The sequence below is a fragment of the Daldinia caldariorum genome (genome assembly GCF_022478825.1).
Source record: "Daldinia caldariorum strain CBS 122874 unplaced genomic scaffold F4812scaffold_2, whole genome shotgun sequence".
NCBI classification, from domain to species: domain Eukaryota; kingdom Fungi; phylum Ascomycota; class Sordariomycetes; order Xylariales; family Hypoxylaceae; genus Daldinia; species Daldinia caldariorum.
Genome location: NW_025953038.1, coordinates 3,358,711 through 3,377,377, shown reverse-complemented (window position 1 = coordinate 3,377,377; position 18,667 = coordinate 3,358,711). Strand labels below are relative to the sequence as shown.

The following is an 18,667-nucleotide window of genomic DNA, read 5'->3' as shown; positions in this document are numbered from 1 at the left end:
AACCCATCCCCTAAACATTTGTTCCCCACACCAAACAAATAACCCCATTTTATAAATTAACCCCCCCCCCCCCCCCCCCCCCGCTACCCCCACCCCCCCCCCCCCCCCCCCCCCAAATCTGCCACGGATTATCAGTTGGCTTAGCTAGTCTCCTGCGTGGGGTTTACCAGCCTCATCTTGACCCCCGTCCCTCGCATATGGGAGGTTCCGCGCAATCGCCGTTACGAATTACCTTCTCTTCTCCGCGGTCTCGAGGCTTGCAAAGGAGACAATTCAGTCAGCTCTGTCTTTGGAAGCTAGCCAGACCGCCATATGTTACGCGATCGAGACGTATAAAAGAGTCTCTCTTAGACGAACTCGATGTCGAAGGGACTTACGTTCGGACTCGAAGTCCGGCCGCCATCAGATGCGGGAAGTTACCGCGATGTGCGTGAGAGCATCGATCATGAGGCTTCGGGGTTTAGCAATATGGAATATAGCAACATGGAATACCTAACCTAGTGAACGTCGGGCCCATTTCTTCGGACCCCCTACCCCCTAGGGGAATGCGCGATGGCTAGAGCCTATGGATATGACCCTCGGCTGTAAGGGGAGTATGACTTGCGTTATATTATACACTTGATGCGCTAGGTAATAACCAGCTCATCGGCGACCTTAGCTTGCGTAAGAGATCTGGTGAGGTAATGGTGCTGTCGCGGGGTATCACAGTAAGGCCTTTTGTCCAAGTTATTTCCATAGCGTCTGTCGACTTCGTCTTCCGTTGGGTATTTCCTCACTATCCGGATGTTTACCTCCTACTATTCTACACCACCTGAAACTCGGGAATTACGAGAATGAGCTGTTGTCAGTTGTACATGATGTATGTATGTAAGATTTAGGTGGACTTCGTCGAATCGATATGTTGTCATCGTTTTTGAATTTCATGTTTCATGATTTTCATTCAACATTTAGGTAACAAAAAAAAAATGAGTTGCTTATCCGTCCGTCCGTCTGGTGATTACCTGATTGATCTTGTGTCGCCTCGTACAGAGGAGAAACATATTGGCCTGATATTAAAAAGTGAGACAGCGTCGAATGGGAAAAATGGAAATGGGGACCTTCCAGACAACGATACGAGCAGCTACGCATGGCGCGTATGCACGTATCCGTCGTATCAACTTTTGGAACAGACGCAACGCACTCCAGACTTTCGCGGGTGGATACTAAGGTTTTTTCTTTTTTTTTTTTCTTCTTTCAACATGCCATTTTTCGTCTGAGTAAGCGAGCCAATAGATGCGGGGAACTAGCAGGGTCAGGTGCCGCGGCTGGTGATCGACAAGAGAGAGAAAAGCCCTTTTCTTATGTGCATCATTAATAAGTATTGTACAACCGTAGTATTTATTTTATTTTTAGGTTTAGCGGCTTGGTGGAAGAAACCGTTGATGATCAGTCTTAAGTATCTCTCTTGACAACAGAACCACTTCATCAATCATCATAATGACTCGTTGTCTCCGTTGCCTCTTGAGTCTCGGGGCGAAATGCGACCTGAAAAGAGAGTTGATGCGGAGTCATTTTAATATAAGCATGTTGTTTGCAGCATGGTCCACTACCTTATCTTAGGTACCTCTAACGATACCTATTTTGTTTAGGATGTTACCTACATAGTTTTTTTTTTATTCGTCCGGTATCTTTTGTCAATGACGCAAGTTAGGTATTCTTATTATTTTCCTCCATACCTTACACTACCAAGTTACCTAACACTATGAGAGGTACCTTAGTAAGGTTAGCCTAGTATGTAACGAACGACCTCGCCTGTTTTTCTTAATTTGCGATTTCCTCAGCGAATCTTCACCGTGGATTCCCCGGTTCACCCCGGTCCAGCTTGGGTCTTTCCACTAGACCTGCAGCTAGCCTTCGATAGCGCATTGGGTACTAACTTACACGGTGTTAATGCATATAGGTATTGCACATAATCTAAGCATTATACATGGAAAACACAACTACCTAAGCTTTATTATTAATTAATTAATAGGCAGTTGACCAAGAGGAAGAAAAAAAATATCACTACAACCTTACTTCTTCAATACTACATATCCATATTCGCCTACCACCTAAACTATTACCTATCTAGTCGGCATACACGAGCTATGTTGTATCGAGGCATGTATCGAGGCATGTATCGTCACTAGCTTCTACCCCCCTCGGGGACTGTGCGCGATGGGCTCGATAGGTTTGGTAAAACCCTAAGAGTAAAAAGAGGAACGATAGCGAGACTTGAATTCGTGGCCCACTCCAGCTGGTAACAAGTCTGCATATTATTCTACATGTATTCTACATGCATACCTACATGATACGCCATACCTTAGGTACATACAACGTATCTGCATTTGCAGGTTCGGTCACACGACACGGACATCACCACGATCCTCGGCTGACACAACAAAACAACGAACCAGGGCTCGTTAACCAACTTGCATTTCAAACTCAGCTCCTATCTCTATGCAAGTTTTCGTACGGTGTCGTCTGATGCATAACCTTAACCTTGAGAATTAAGATTGCAGGTCTTGGTTGCTTAGTCCCCGAACCTACTATCTTGATCGTCAAAGCCTTTCTCATCAGCTGTAATCAGACGAGGCTTTTTTTTCTTCCTTCTTTACCTTTTCTTCCATTTCTTCCTTCAGGATGCAGGTCTCAGAAAGAATTTCGTCAGCACCGGCGGACTCCCCGTCAGTCGACGCCCATGACCCGACTGGGCCTAGTCTTGACCGTGATCCTGGCCCTGACCGTCAGCTGTCGGGTACTAACAATAATTCCAACAATGATGAATGCAAGTGTAAGTCAATTTGAACTTTGTATCTTCAGTCCTATTCTATACCTTTAGCTCTCTTTTCATCCAATCCTGTTTTCTTAAATCATGATATTACGGAAGATTTTGTCTTCCTTCGGACAACCGTCGGTAGTAGTCTCGAGATGGCAATGATCGGATGTATCGTATCCTATTCGCTCCTCCAGTCCTACATTCATGCCTCATGTCAAGTACACTTTAAAAGGCCGCTTGAAAAGCATATTAAACCCCATCTCCTTGTTTATTTACTTACCATCGCACGATCCCGGGTTCACATGCATTCTCTGCCAAGCTTCTACTAGTTACCTGATGTAGAGAGAAAAAAAAAAAAAAAAAGAGAGACCCAGTGAATACCACGCCAATAGTCCGGGGTATTGTACTTAATGGGTATGATTGACTGATGCGGTTCTTAGCGAATGTGCCAATCTTTCATGGCACCACCAGTCACCCTGATTCCCCGCACCCCACACAAGCAGAAGTCCAGATCGACCAGGCTATATCATCATCAACCGGGGCTGGCCAAGCCAGAAGACACTCCGCTTCTTCATCCAAGATGTTGCTCTCAGATTTGTACAAGTCGACAAAATCTCCTCTCTCGAGGTTAAGGCATCACTCGCGTTCGCCCCCCGCACCTCTGGATTATGACCCTGACCTCGTGAGTCGAGATAAAACCAAGCAAAAGGAAGCTATCAAGCGCGTCCTAGCGGCTAAGGTACGAAATGACTGGAATTTCGAGTGGCGACCCGTGACTGCAAAGCCAAACCCGGAAACTGGCGGGACAGAAGCAGCAAGGACAACAGAGGGGCACGATGACGACGACGTGGTCGTTGAGGACATCGATTCAGGAGACGACGCTGCTTCAGTGTACAGCACCGTTTCAGAAGATCTCACTCATTTTCGCCCCAGGTCTGAGTGGCTATCGGATATGCCCGATGATGAAGACGACGACGACGACGACGTTGCCGTATCACCATCAACGGCTTATCGTTTTGATAATCCAGATGCGGTTGGCACTTTGGTGAAAGTAGCAGCTCTCGCTAAGAGTGCTAAGCGGAGGAGGGCGGTGCGCTCCGAGATGGAATGGAATGAGGGACTTGCTTGCTTCAATGCTCGACGAGACGCCTGGACAGGCGCCAAGGCAGCACGAATACGTCCAAAGGCGACTACCCCAGTAGTCACCTCTCCCGCTTCGAAACGTCTTTCATGGTGGCATATTTCAACTTCGCCATCACCCTCGTCGCCCACAGAATCGATAGGCGCGGGTACGACGCTCAGTCGTAGTGCGACGCGCACATCCGGCGATACAACTGCCGTTTCGTCATCGGACGCGGAATTCAGAGAAACGAGGACCAGAGAGGACTCGTCTACTTATCCGGTAGAGACTCTAATACCGATACCTCAGCCTATTTTGCCTGTCGCCACTCCTATGCGTGCTTCTATCACCGCAGCCGCATATCCAACTATCTACGATAAGATCGTAGTTCAATCCGCGACACCCTCATGCCCTGTTAATCTGGGTGATGTGGTTCGTGCTTGTGTGGCGGGTTGGAAACGAGATGGCGAATGGCCCCCCCGAGGCACCGATCCTCCTGCCGTCGTGGCGGTTCGTAAGAAGACCAACGGTGCGGAGAGTAGAAACAACGCACCGAGACGCAACGCATCTAAAAGAATGAGCTTCAGTTTTCTGGGGCGGAGACAGGCGGATCCAAGCAATCCAGCAGAAAATACATCGCATCCAGAGAAGGATGACGGTAGCCACGCGACGGGAAAGGCTTTTAAGAAAAGTTTACAGAAGGTGTTAGGTCTCGGACACGAGAGAACGGCTAGTACCGCTAGCAACCAAGGATAAATACGATGGAACATGAAATAATGGGAGAGAGTAAATTCTTAAGGAGTCGGAGTTGAAAGAGGTTACCTCGTCAGGGGAGGGAACAAGGGGGAGTCTTGTATATCACGACATGTTCCGCTGGGATTATCAGGGGGAAAGCTCGTTCTCAGCAGCATTCATGGAAATATACCCAGCATCGCTTTCGGCGTTTTTTTTACATTATTATAGTACTTCAACAACGCGCTATGTCCTTTTCCTTTTTCCTCCTTTTCGACTTTACGCATAGCATACACGCATAGTGTGGATATTGTGTATATAGTATATAGTTGTTCCAGAATGAAAGTAGCAGGCGCTGTGCCTTTTCTTTTCACTTCGTGGAGTATAGCTACTACTACATTGTTCTCTCGTGAACTACATGGAAAACTACCTAATCTATATGATATACTAGTATGGCCTGCTTGCCTTACTTAACACAACAACATAGTCGCCATGAGGAGGATATCGTGTTGCCTCGGAGGTGTATTACTTATGTACCTAATGTAAGCTATCGGTAATGAAGCGATGATGACGAGATACGTGGTAGAGAACTTTAATTCCACCTAGGCCTATGTTAGGTAGGTACCTACAGGTAAAAGTCGAGCCCAATGCTAGGTACCCAATCCAAAGCTACCTCTCTCGGCCGTCCATTAAGCTTCACGCTGATGATATCTACATAAGACAGGGCATATATATAAGGTACCTTATATATTTGCTTGGAAAGATAGATGATCAGACCGCGATGGTTTTGCTTATTATAAGCGAATATACCTAACAAATCATTATAATTACTCGTACCTATTTATAACCCAGGTAACCAACCTTACTACTGCAGTTGGCAAACCCGACGGAAGACAGTGGACATCGCAATCACATCGCACGTTCGCCAACACAGCACGACTTATTAAGCCCGAACCTAAACTTCCTTGACCTTTACCTTTCCTTTCCTTAACCTTAAAGCATCGCCAGGGATATGGAAACGCCGAAAAAGCGTTAGGTAGGTACCCACCTAAGTGCAAGTGTAAATGTGTCTGCTAGAAAACCAATAGTTTGGAGGCGGAAAAATAAAATGAAATAATAATAATAAATAAAAGATTTGGGTACCTCTCTTCTTTCTCATCTCTCATTACTACATAGCGTTAGAGGTAAAGTAAGTAACATACATGTAAACCATGTAAACCATGTCCCATGCAAGTCTTGTCTTTTCTAATCATACACTACCTACCTACCTACCTCTCACTACCTAGGTAGGACAAACGAGGAGAGAAAAGTGTAAAAGAAAAGATAAAAATAAAATAAAAACAAAGATACATTATTCATCTGTCTGCCTGCCTTCCTTTCCGAAAAGAAAACGCCAGTAAACAGATATCAGTTCTCTTTTATTACTCCTTCCTTTCCTTTCCTTTCCTTCCCTTCCCTTCCCTCACCCATCCATCCATCCTCATTCGTAATGAAAAACGAAAAATTAAACTCCTCGCCGTTCTCGATGATCCTAACCGAATAAAAGAAAAAAACGAGGAACCAGTCAGCCAGACACCAATTGTAATAACCCAGGTAACGCGCGCCCCTAACCGTATGTACCTAATGTTATCTGGATATATAACCCGGGCGCCCATCACCCACGTCTGTTTAACAAAAGGTATTCGTTACCGCCTTTGAAAAAAAAAAGCAGAAAATGCCGTGTCATGCCATATCATATCATGTAGCATAGCAGACATAGCCCCGAAGGAACTCTCTCTCCTTCTCCCCTTCCTTCTATCTCTTCCTTTGGGGTTAAAGGTAAAGGCAAAGGTAAAGAGAAATGGGGAGAAGGGAAAACGAAAATGTAGAAATAAAACATAAGGGTTGGTTGGCCCCGCGCGGCAAAGAACTGAAGCCTCTCTCTCTTTTCTCTTGCCCGGCTTAGCAGGACTTGATGCGACGTGATGTGATGTGATGTGATATGGGCTGGTCTGGGCTGGTCTGGTCCTATCCAATATAGGTAACAGGTAATATGAGGCAGGTAATGCGATAATAAGAGAGCCGATGAACAGAACAGACTGACCGAGGCAGGCAGGCAGGCAGGTAGACAGACAGACAGACGGAATCAAGCAAAGCTATCCTCGCACCCCTACGACAAAGCAGCCACCGACCCGTCCTTAGTCCTGCCATCGCCATCATTACCACCACCTTCACCTTCACCACTACCATCATCATCATCCCCAATCTTCACAACCCCACTCCTCACCAGCGCATCCCACACCTTATCCCCCTTCCTCCCCTTCCTGCTTCTCTCGCTTCCCCCCGCCGCCGGTGCATCGACCGGCAAGCCATCCAACATCTTAAGCCGGCGACACCTATCCAGCACGACGAGCTCGTACAACCTGCGGCGCATCCGCGTGCCCATATCCGAGCGGCTCGAGAACTTGTCGTCGCGCGCCGGGTCCGCGTCCGGCAGCGTAAACGGGTCGAACCCACCTTTTCCTCCCCCTTCTCCCGTAGCCACGAGCGCCTGGATCGGCGCGTAGAACCCCAGCGTCGCCGGATTATCCCGGAGATCCAGCCGCGCGAGATGCGGGAACCCGGCGAGCACGTCGGCGACCTGGGCCGGGTCCGCGAGCCGGTTTCCCGCGACGAGCAGTTTCTTGAGCCGCGGGATGAAGCGCAGGGGGGTGAGGTCCTCGAGCGCGTTCATGTTGAGGTTGAGCACGCGCAGGTTGGGCATGAGCTGGCCGAGGTCGGGGGGCAGGCGGCGGAGGCCGCAGTTGGCGAGCTCGAGGTACTGCAGGTTGAGGAAGTCGACCGAGGGGGCGAATGACGACGACGAGAGGAAATTGCCCGAGAGAAAAAGCTTTCGGACTTCGAAGGCCGCGTTCAGGAACGACGACGCGTCGAGGGGTGCGTCGCCTTGCTGCTCGCGAAGGGAGAGGCTGTCGAGGCGGCGGCACCGGGAGAAGCCCCTGACGGTCGTCAGTCGGTTGCGGTCCGCGTGCAGGAGGCGGAGCGAGGTGAAAGGCGACAGGTCGAGGGTCGTAATCTCGTTATTAGAGAGGGTTACGTATCTGAGGTTGGGCACCGCGACGTTAGCGCTGGGAGCGAAGGATGATAGCTTGTTGTGCTGTAAGTTGATAGAGGTGAGGCTTGTGAGCTGCTCGACACCCTGGATCGAGCTGATCTGGTTGTTCTCCAGGTCGAGCTCCGTCAGGCGCTGTAGCATCGTGCCATCCAAGTTTACCTCTTCCAGAAGGTTACCTCTGGCTCGGAGCACTTGTAAGCTATCGTGCATCTTGATACCATCCAGATCAGTGATCAGGTTGTTATCGGCACGAAGGTTTCTCAAGTGGACGAGATCTCTGAAAGCATGCAGACTACTAATCTGATTATTCGACACGTCGACATATTGCAAGTTCATCAAGTGGCCCCACGCCGTCAACTCGGAGAGGCGGTTATGGACAATGCGCAAGTTGCGAACGCTAACGGGCATGCCGTCGAGATGCTCGATAGCATTATTGGATGCGTCAAGGGTGACAACACTGGTGCAAAACTCGTCCAACATATGAAGCGTTTTCAATTGTTTGCCATTGATATCCAACTCACGCATCGTCTCCCAGTCCGGCTCGAATGGCTCGACCTCGGTGATCTTCTCGACCAGATTCTGGATGGCCTTAGACATGATCTTCTTGGAGCCATCTCCGGTAGCGAGATAACGGTCTCCTACAACATAGCTGACTTCTAGTCCGCAGGACTGATCAGCCTGGTGCATGGTAAAATCAGACAGAGGGCTGAGCGAGAAAGTGCCGACATATTGCCCAATTATTGGCGTTGCCGAATTGTGGGAGGCTTTTGTAGGAGCTGGCGTCACTACGACGCTCACGCTGGTATTCCCCTGACGGTTGCCTTCGGGGAAAATAGTACTCTCATCTTCGCGAAGGCTGATCTGACGCTCTTCGCCTTCTGCTTGCTCCCCGTTCGCATCCTCATCTTGTTCGTCTATTCGTGACACAGGCCGGGGCACGAATTCTTGCCCTTTGACCGACAGATTCCTTGCGGAACGACTCCGTGACCTCGACCCTATAGCCGAATTGCTGACAGATTTGGATGCTCTGGAACGCCCCCCTGGCTTAAGCATATTCGTTGACAGGTGTTCGGGTGATTCATCTAAGAGACCTAATTCTTGAGCCGCGATGTCGTCGTCGGAAAGATGAGCAACATCTTGAATAATGGAAGCGATTGGAGATGAGAACGAAATTGTGAGATTCCTTCGTTGGCGCGAGGAACTCGACCTATGCATCCGGTCTTCGTGTATTCTTATTTCGTGTTCAATCTCTTTATCGTCCTCGACTGCAGTCTCTACCACGGGTTGTTTCATTCCCGCGAAAGCCTCGCTTGTCTGGCTCAACATGCTTTCGTCATTCACGGAATCGGGTGGCACAGTAGGTGATTTGGCAGGGGAAGGCATTGCAGAAGACTCCTCTTGTAGAGACTGGTCATCGTCTTCCACATCCTGTTTCACAGTTGAACCCAAATGCTCCGTCTCCTTAATCGTATCAACTGAAAGATCCGGGATGCTAGCAAAAGGATCCTCGCTATCTTCGGATGGAAGAACGTTCCTACCATCTAAACTAGGACGTGGTTGTTTGACCTTATACCAGACGTTTCTTTCCTTATCGAATACCATATTGCCTACCTGATTGCCGATGAGGGGTGTAACGACATCTGGTGCTATGAGCCTCTTGGAATCCGATGCGTGAGAGGAACTAGAATGTATGGAGCGCGCAGTCGAAGCGCCAGAAGATCGTGTCGCATTCGTGGGGAATTCGACAGTATCCTCGCCAAAATCGGGGAAATCCGGATTGCGCGATATCCTAACGTTGGCAAGGTCGCTAACGATATCTTGATCATCAGGAGAAGTGTCCAATCCGTTTTCAGCGAGGAAACTTTGTCTAATAGACTCAGTAAGGCTATTAGCCTCATTGATAGCCTTCCTGATTCGCCCCATGGAATGCATTGAATTCGTTATGATTTCTCCTAAGTCACTAACTTCTTCGTATTGCTTTAGCCGATCTGCAACAGCTGGATCTTCTTGGTGGGTTGGTGCTCTACTAAGAGGAGGTCCTTCTCGACTTGGGGGCCGTAAGAAAGGCTCTTGTGTGGATTCCTGTGACGAATTCTCATCCTCGACCGGAGCAGTTACGTCGTGCTGTTCGGTAATCTCAGCTTCAGATTCCTCGACACTACTAAGGTCGTTCTTCGGGCGAGCTTTATTTCGTATCATTGCCATGATCTGTTCTGCAGCATCGAAAAAGTCTTGAGTCTTCATGGATGTCCTTGCGGATCCATCGACAGCAAAATCTTGAATCGATATATCCGATACACCATGTTCATATTCTGGATTTGAAGTAAGGGTTGCAAGAGGTTGTCGTTCACGCGATGTTGACGGTCCGTGGCCAAGAGTTGGCGACCTAGGTCGGTATGCCTGGTACATTGGCAAAAGGGGTGGACTAACAGATCCCTGCGATTCACTTTGGCTAGAAACTTGTTGTGCTCCCATAATCGATTGCATGGTTCTGTGTGAAGACTGCACAGAACCTACTCCTGCATATTGGTCTTCTAATCCGTACGCGATGTCTGATCGGTGAAGTGTTCTCCTTCTTTTCGGAGTGGGATCTTTGGACGGCGAAGTTCGCGGCCTCTTCCCATCTAAGATATCTCTCTGTGGCGTTGCCTGGATACTACCAAGGGGGCCAGGCGGATATGAAGAGCTCTGCGGCTTTAAATTAGTGGCCGCTCTAGCCATAGTGATGCTGCGCCGAGGAGTAAATGAACTACTAAACAACTTATTCCGCCGGCGTTGTACGGCAAGAGACCTTCCACCAAAGGATAAGTCTTGGGGAAATTGAAACTTGAGAAATTGACTTGGCGGAAGCGAGTCGTCCGCAGGTGCCACATTCTCTTTGTTCGTCAACTGGGAGTAATCCATAGAATTCTGAGTGATGTCTTCAGTGAACTCGTAACCATCTAGTTCCCCAGCTCCGAAATAGCTAATGTCCAGATTTTCGGGAAGGTCAAAGCTTGCCTGTGGAGCCCCTTTTGAACCAGACCCGGTTGCAACCCCTTTACTTCCGTTAAGTTTTGAAGAGGGTTCTTGCGTCGGCGGCGTATTACTTTGGCTCGCCATTGTGCGTGAGATAGGTTCTATCATTTGATCTTCAAACTGGCTTATACGTCGGAGAAGGGTCTGGTTGGTGAAGGTATCATACGGACCAAATAATTTCAGGGGGCTACCATTCTGACCTGAAGACTGTTGGGATCGTCTCTCGGGGCTTGGATACGGCGCAGGGGGTAAGCCGGGACTGAGAGCAAATTTTGATTCTTCTCTCCTCTCTTCCGATGCAACACGCTCTATCCTAACAGTTGGAAACTGTTTCGGTGTGCTGGCCTGAAGTGACGATTCTGGGAGCATTTCCGATGTATCAAGGTTCAGCGGGGGACTAAGGGGGCGTTGACGAAAAGATCCGTCTGTCGAACGCCCACCTCGCTGGACATTTAGGAAACCTCCATTTTTGATAAAGTCTTCAGTTGTGTCAATTTTCTGAGTATCGTCGCCAGCATAAGTTGGTCCTTGTTCCCAATGGCCATCAGGTTCGAAGTCTAACAACATTTGGTTTCTCCTAAGGTTGTCGAGGCGCTTACGTAGCTGTTCTGCCGGAAGCTCAACGGGAGCAAAGTTCACTTGGCCGTCTCCAGAGTCGTGGCGTGATAGTAAAATTGGGCTTAAGTCCTCATTTCTCATCACGCTTTGCCCGCTGGCCTGACGTGATAGGCCAACGTCACCTAGAAAATTATAAGAGTTGTTGTTATATTGCACTTTAAGTTCATTCCCTTCCTCTTGGTCATTATGATGCTCGTTAAACGTTACATCTTCTTTACTTGGTTCGTCAACCATCTCTTCCGTCATTCGGAATTTTATCTGCTTCCGGTTCGGACGAGGTTGCCGAAGCAAAGATTCGTCAGCGGACTGTTCGAAGCTTTCTTCTTCGTCGCAAGTTTGTTGCCTCGAATAGGGTGGAGGGCTCGAGGGTAAGGTTGACTCCGGGGCCGTGTCATCTTCATTCCCGGCGGACTCGTCCCCCGTGGATTCCTGGGCCACGGGTGGTCGAAAGATATTTTCTAATCCTGTCCCGGCGGAACTAAAAAGATCCTTGGACTCCCCATAATTCAATTCCCCATAAACCAATCTTCTTCTCCATTCCGGTACGCTATCCCTATTTTTAGACGGCGAAGAACTTTGGGATTTGTTATGCTGAACGGTATTATGAACGACAGACGCGGCACTAGAAGCAGATGTCGAACGACGAAGATAACGTCCCCGTTGAGAGGCGCCGGCTGCTTGCGGAGGCTTTGGAGGACCACGTTGCGCTCCTCGGATGTTACTATCGTTTATGCTTCGTTCACTCAGTATATTAATAGCGCTACTGTTGTGGGTCGATTGTTGCGATTTCCTCCCTGTGGCATTCCCTGCGTTGAATCTCGGTATGCGACTAGCTGGTGAGTTCAAGCTTCTGCGACTCGTGTTGGCATTAGGGCTTTTAGGGCTCATGAAACTAGGTACGTGCGCTTGCGAAGTATCGGACCTAGGTTGAGATACCCAGTCCTCGGAAAGCGAGTCGAGCCAGGCCTGAGCCATGGCGGGCAGTTTTGTCAGGGTTTCTCAGGGTATTGAAACGCGACGAGTAGCGATCAGCAACACTGTCGATGGTCCATGAAGTAGTAAGTTATATTGGAGTTCCGATGATGTTTTGAAGCCTTCTTCGAATAATAGTCGCTCGGTACCTAAAACTGTGTAGTGCTATAGCTTGAATAAGTAATCGCGTTATCAGGTACGTTAGGTATGTTTGGTATGTTTTGTGGTTTTGTGGTTTTGTGGTTTTGTGGGGTGTATAAGTGGTGATATGTGTTGTGTTGTGTTGACAGTTCATGCGTGTAACAGTTTTCCGTAGTCGCGTCTGAATTGGAGAAATTTGATAAAATATGAGTGGATAACAAAGTGAGTTGAGTTATCGCGACATCAACCAGAGTCATTCATAAAAAAAAGTAACTCTCCAAGTCAGTACCGTACCTAAGTTTACCTACAAATCGTAAGGCGCGAGGGTTAGGTTCTCTAGATAGCTAGATAGCAACCTACGTAATAGGTGGTGGGCGTGTTGTGCAGGCGGTGTATTCCGTACCGGTATACGGTTTACGGTTTACATACATTCAATGTTCCATACCCGATTTTACCGTTTGCTGTTTGTTGGTCCAAGCGCCTGACGGACAACTGGCCCCCCCTGTAGTTCCTTGTTAGCCTTAAAAATTCACCGGTTTCTGTAGCAACGCAGATCAATTTATTCAGCCATATCTACTAATCCGTATCGGTCTAGCCGTAGGTGTTTAGCCACATTACTGAATTACCTAATTTCAATTAACGCGCTCAGTCGCGTCTTTTGCAATTCCCTAAATTCCCGACTAAATAAAGTTTAGGTAGTATTACCTAACGCACCTCTTAGTAAAGTTAAGCACACAGGCTCATACACAGGCACATACCTACCTAAATACATACCTAAGGTAGCGAACGGGCAGTGAGTTGTAACAAAATACATGTACCTAAGTCAACCCTTTTTTTTTATTCGACTTGTTCAGTGTCTAAAAACTGAGCCCCGCCTTCAACTTTCTAATCAACCTTCGATTTTCTCATTCCCTTCCCCCTCCTCCCCAACCAAACTTTGAATTGAAATTTCTCTACTAGTCCTACTTCCGATTCGAAGCATGATGTGAGATTAACAAACTGTGGTATTTGGTATTGAAACGATGGATAGGGATATCACTGGTGTCGAATCGTGGAGACGAACTCGCCTCGGAAACGAACCGATTTATTGTGCTGCACCACCGCCGTCGGACCCTGACGACATTATCTGCCTAGGCTCAGATGAAGAACTCGACGATGCCGAAAAAATCGCCAAGAGGTTAAGGTATGAGGCGCAAGCACTACGATACTTACAGGGAAAGCCTGTTCGAATTATGTCCGCATCTCTACATGGTCCCTTCGACGAAGCTTCCGGCTGGAAGAACCCATGGCTCCCGAAGCAACCTGCAGTCAAGAAATCCGTTGTCAAATCCAAATATACGGCCAACTCTACCCCATCGTTCAAGGATCGTCTCCTTAAGAGTTCTCAGCGCTTTGAGCAGAAATATAATACCACATCCGGCACTGATAGTTCTATGCGTTGTCATTTACCTAGCCCCGAAAGTAACCGCGAGTTACAGTTCTCCGGCCATTCGTTGGAGACCGAGAAGCAGAGTCGGATACAGGCGTGGACGAAGGAGGTATCAAGAAATACTATATTAGAGAGAGATGAGTTTTGGGCACCTAATCAAGTAGTCTGTGACGACAACGGCGAGCCTAGAAAGAAACGACCTATTGGGCAAGAATGGTTAAGGAAGACATCAAAACGAAAGAAGCTGAGCAGTTCACAAAACACCAACACAAAATTTACGCCCACACCCCTATTATCGACGCAGGCACCGATCCGAAGTACCTCAGTTCCTCTAAGCATACACTGTCCTGAAACTACGGGTTTCTCAAAGTTGAAGGCTAACCACAGCTTTGAATTGGCTACTCCATCATCTACGATTAGCCGAAAGTGTCCAGAACTAAAGCGCGGAAGAGAGATTGAGGTTACTACGCAAGGCGAGACGACGCCGCTAGGGGGCAATTTCTCTAGTGGTGCTCAACTAAGTGCCAAGGACATAATAGTGCAGCCTACTGGCACAAAGATTGCCTTTACTACGCACGACTGCTCACTCATGAAAGCCAAGGAATGCGGGTCCATTTCGGATCCTGAAAGAACAACTCGTTCAAACGAGTCCCCTGTGAATCTAAGCAAGCAAGACACTTCAATACGCGAAGGAGCAGAAGAGGATTCTACTTTCGAGAGTTACGTAGACCAAAGTTTTCACTATCGAGCACGGCCCCCAAAGGAGTCGACTCCCATAGCTGGTCCGGTCTCAGTCGCGAGTATTCATTCTAAGCTGACTCAGACTGGAACAACCGAAACTCCGAAAGACGAAGATGTGGCGGCTGTTACCATTCCCAGAAATCTATCCCCCCTACCACAGGCTACTGTGTCGTACCATTGTGTTAGCATGGGACCGATAGCTATAGCTCAAGCGTCTGTGCATTTACTAGAGTCAATGTATAGCCGTGAGGAAGATGACGACGACATTCAAAAATATCAATGCCAGATCGCATCGTCAGCACTAAAAGACGAAATTCTCAGGGACCAAACCATCAACGGTGATGTTGAAGAACCACATAAGTGCAACGAAACCATTGGTTATGTAGTCTCAACAGAGCCTGGGCTTTATGATGATCCAAAAATGGTTGACGAGAATCTCCGTCTACTGCGAACCTCCGCAACTGGCATGTCAATCCTGGCGGAGACTGCCAACGCTCTTCACCCAGAGAATACGGCCACAGAATACAACGTCCCAGACGTGGTAATTCACACCTCGCACGTATCACATATAGTATTTGATGCAGAAAGGAAAAGAAGCGTCGACAGCCTCGAAAGCCCTGCGGTCTTCAAAACCCATCCGACCGATTTTGCATTATTGATAGATGAGGGGTCTACCTTAACCAATGATCCAATAAATTTTAATCGGGCCACACCAATCGAGACCACTGATTTGCTTACACTCAACCACGTATCTAACAACGCAGATGCCAGGGCAGAAGCACACGACCCAACAGGGAATTTAGTAGGAATAACACGAAGAACAGAATCGGATAGCGAATCCGACCCAGTCACAGTACCACTACCACAATTGGAATGGAGCATTGGTGACGATAAGCCGAATATCCCAATTGCCAACGTTGAAGAGGCTCTCGAGAAAGACACTCCGGCCGAGACCGCTATGTTAGATCGTCCTTCATCCGTAGACCTAACAGTCAAGCACATTAAGCTGGAGCCCGTTGAAAGTGGGCCCTCATACCGTCATCATCCATACCAGACGGTGTTGCCAGGCTCTCAAACCAAGGACCATGAAGTATCTTGGGCCAACCCATTACAGCAGAACCCCTGGGCTAAGGAGATCTTGGACCCCGCGAAACCAGATAGGCGAGATTTGTATTCTAGGATGGTTGGAGAGAACATACCGACAAACATACTACAGCAGACAGTGACATCTGCGGAGTGTCAAAATCACTGGCCTACAACAGATATAGACATGATGACTCCTTCTGAACGCCCGCCTGCCTCGCCTACACCACCAAGTTTTGATAATAATCCACTGTTTCCACACCCTCAACCTCGCATGTTAGCTCAGGAACCAGATAATCGGCTCTCGGAACATAGAGTGAATACTCCTACTACACCTCCGCGAGGGACCTTACCTCACGTGCGTACCCCTGATCTCGAAAGTTCAATCAAGCCATTCTCTTTATTCAATACGCCATCTCCGAAACGTCGACGAAAGAACTCTACACACCCATCCACCGGTCGTACCGTCGGAATCTTATCAAATGCCGCGTATTCAAACCCGCGGGATATCTCAAGGGGCCAGCGACGAGTGTCATTCGCCCCGTTACCAAACGAAGACAACATGGACACTTCACCGGTATTCAGCACCACAAGAGCCGCATCACCTCCACCACGGATACTCGTCAATGCTGGGGATGAGGATGTCGACAACCAATTTCAGGGACACTTTGATGCCATGAAGCTACGTGCCAGTAGCAGGAATGTCCGACTTCGACTGCAGCCGCGTCTACTCCCGAGCCCCTCGCAGCAAAAGCCTGCAAGCCCGCATATTGGCGCAATGGCAGAGGCTTTCCGAGGGGCGGATGCTTATGCGGCCTGTGGGCGTGAAGGTCTCGTTGAAACCCAGGATAAAGATGGTGAAGATATAGTTGAAGATGTGGCTGATATAAAGCAATCACCGTGGCGAAAAGAGAGCCAGGGCATAGATCACGTTGCGGACGTCATGGAGAACTTGGATGATTTTCTCAACGCTTGGGACGTAAATGTCGAGCTTCAGAAGGCGAGACAAGAATCGGGAAGCAGAGACAGTTTTGATGGAGACGCCCTATGGTAAGGACAAATATATGGTTGCATGATATGGAAGGGCAATGATGGCATGGGACCAAGTAATAGGAGTTGTATCGATACCCTACAGTGCATATTGCTTTCAAGCATGGTTAGGTGTTTAGTCGGCTACGGTCAGGCAAACGGCGTGGTTCCGGAATATCTTAGGGGCGGAGATTTGTCACGAGGCTTTGCTTAGGTACCTTGTGAAGACATATTTGATGTCTACCTATTCATCGTCACACAAGACTGAGTTTATGTGTGATCTCACCGAAAGCTTTATTCTAGCTATGAGCATACCTATTAATCGATATAAGAGAGACTATTATTCAATGCGTTGAAAACAGATTCATCACATCTAAGACCTGAGGTAAACTTATCTAAGATAACTACTCTGGTTACTTTATCGTATCTCTCGAGGGCCCGGTTCTCCTTGGACGTAGATACGGGATGCAGTTGGTTCAAGGCCAGTATCTATTCTGCTATTTAGTTCCAAGTATAGAGTCAAGGCAGTAGAAGAGCTCTACGTAGGAATTGTCCTGCCCAGGTTCTCCTCGAGTGGCTAATACGGATCTCTCGTGGCGTTATCAGCCCTACTTATGATATGTTTCTTGCAACATGGTACTTCATGACCACTACCTACGTTCTCCAAGCCAAACGTTATCTGGGGTATTATATTCGTGGGCTAAAGTGTGTCTTTCTTTATGGATCAGGTTTCACAGAGAGCCGCATGACATTTATAGTCTATAGTAGGAGGTGGGCATGCGGAAAGATAACACGCCACTTCTTACACAATCTAGGTAAGTAATCACGAGGAGTTTAATTCAACTTATACTTTCGCTAGAACCAAGCAGCCTGTCATTGTCGTAGCAAGATGTCATGTCATGCCATGTCGTGACGAGACTGCCGCGACTCTTGACGCGGGCTATAGTTTCACGCTATAGAACTGCTGTAAGCGAGTACTATTTCCCCATAGTTTAGAAAAAGAGCTGTTATTATCCATAGGTAGCGTAGGAAATATCTGACTGCCTACTGGCGTTTTAGCCAGCTTTTCATATCTTCCACGAAATTTGAAGACTGACGGTGCGAGGTGTTGCGCTGTTATCGCCAGCGTATAAGAACTTCCCATGCAATCACACGAGTCGATTCAGGACGAAGAAGCGAGATTGGAGGTCAAGTACCTGCCTGCCTGCTTAGGTATTTCATGTAGTTATCTTCTTCATCGACCTAGGTCTATAAGTATTCCGGACAGGCATCGAGGAGGACTAAAAGACCGAGAAATATACGCGTGGCGCGAACATCCTACTCAGCTAGGTAGGCGTAAGGAGTTATCATTCTCGATATAAAGGCAAGGGGGAAAGAGGCGGGGGCCGGCGGGCGGAGGTCACCAAAGATCCATACAATACCATCCAACCATCGAAAGGCGCTCAGCCCCCACTGATTCCCCGACAGTAACCCGTGCCTAACTAAGGTATGTATGCGCGGAGACGGGGTTTGAGCGAGTGCCATGATCCCTTACGTCGGATTCCGGGGACTACTTTGTATTGTATTGTATGTAGGTACCTAACCTACCTACCTATGTATGTAGGGGCGGTGATAGGGGATAGGTACCTACCTCCTACTTAAGGTAAGGCAGGTTTAACAACATTTGGGACAAGCATCGCAGATGGGGATTGCTTTTTCCACGATAGGATTTCTCAATAAATTCGATACCTTGTTGTACGGCTTTTTTTTTCTGTTTCTGTTTCTGTTTCTGGGTGGACCCTGGGAAAAGCCTGGGAAACACAAAGGTCAAAACTTTCCTACCTAGACAACAATACACTTTGTAAACTGAGACTCGCAGTTCTTATCTCTTTTTATTTTTTATTCTTTTTTTCT

At 48.0% G+C, this 18,667-nt stretch overlaps 3 protein-coding genes across 3 annotated transcripts; 2 read left to right on the top strand and 1 right to left on the bottom strand.

The window, feature by feature from the left end:
- The first annotated feature begins 2,789 nt into the window (after positions 1 to 2,789).
- Positions 2,790 to 5,022, top strand: F4812DRAFT_416202 (uncharacterized protein). The gene has a single exon (XM_047933043.1). The coding sequence runs from the start codon at positions 3,225 to 3,227 to the stop codon at positions 4,671 to 4,673; it is 1,449 nt and encodes a 482-aa protein (XP_047794280.1). The 5' UTR covers positions 2,790 to 3,224; the 3' UTR covers positions 4,674 to 5,022.
- Positions 5,023 to 6,551: 1,529 nt separating this feature from the next.
- F4812DRAFT_200633 (uncharacterized protein) lies at positions 6,552 to 12,890 on the bottom strand. Its single transcript, XM_047930226.1, has one exon. The coding sequence runs from the start codon at positions 12,352 to 12,354 to the stop codon at positions 6,799 to 6,801; it is 5,556 nt and encodes a 1,851-aa protein (XP_047794279.1). The 5' UTR covers positions 12,355 to 12,890; the 3' UTR covers positions 6,552 to 6,798.
- Positions 12,891 to 13,207: 317 nt separating this feature from the next.
- F4812DRAFT_416199 (uncharacterized protein) lies at positions 13,208 to 17,222 on the top strand. Its single transcript, XM_047933042.1, has one exon. The coding sequence runs from the start codon at positions 13,515 to 13,517 to the stop codon at positions 16,797 to 16,799; it is 3,285 nt and encodes a 1,094-aa protein (XP_047794278.1). The 5' UTR covers positions 13,208 to 13,514; the 3' UTR covers positions 16,800 to 17,222.
- Positions 17,223 to 18,667: the final 1,445 nt, after the last annotated feature.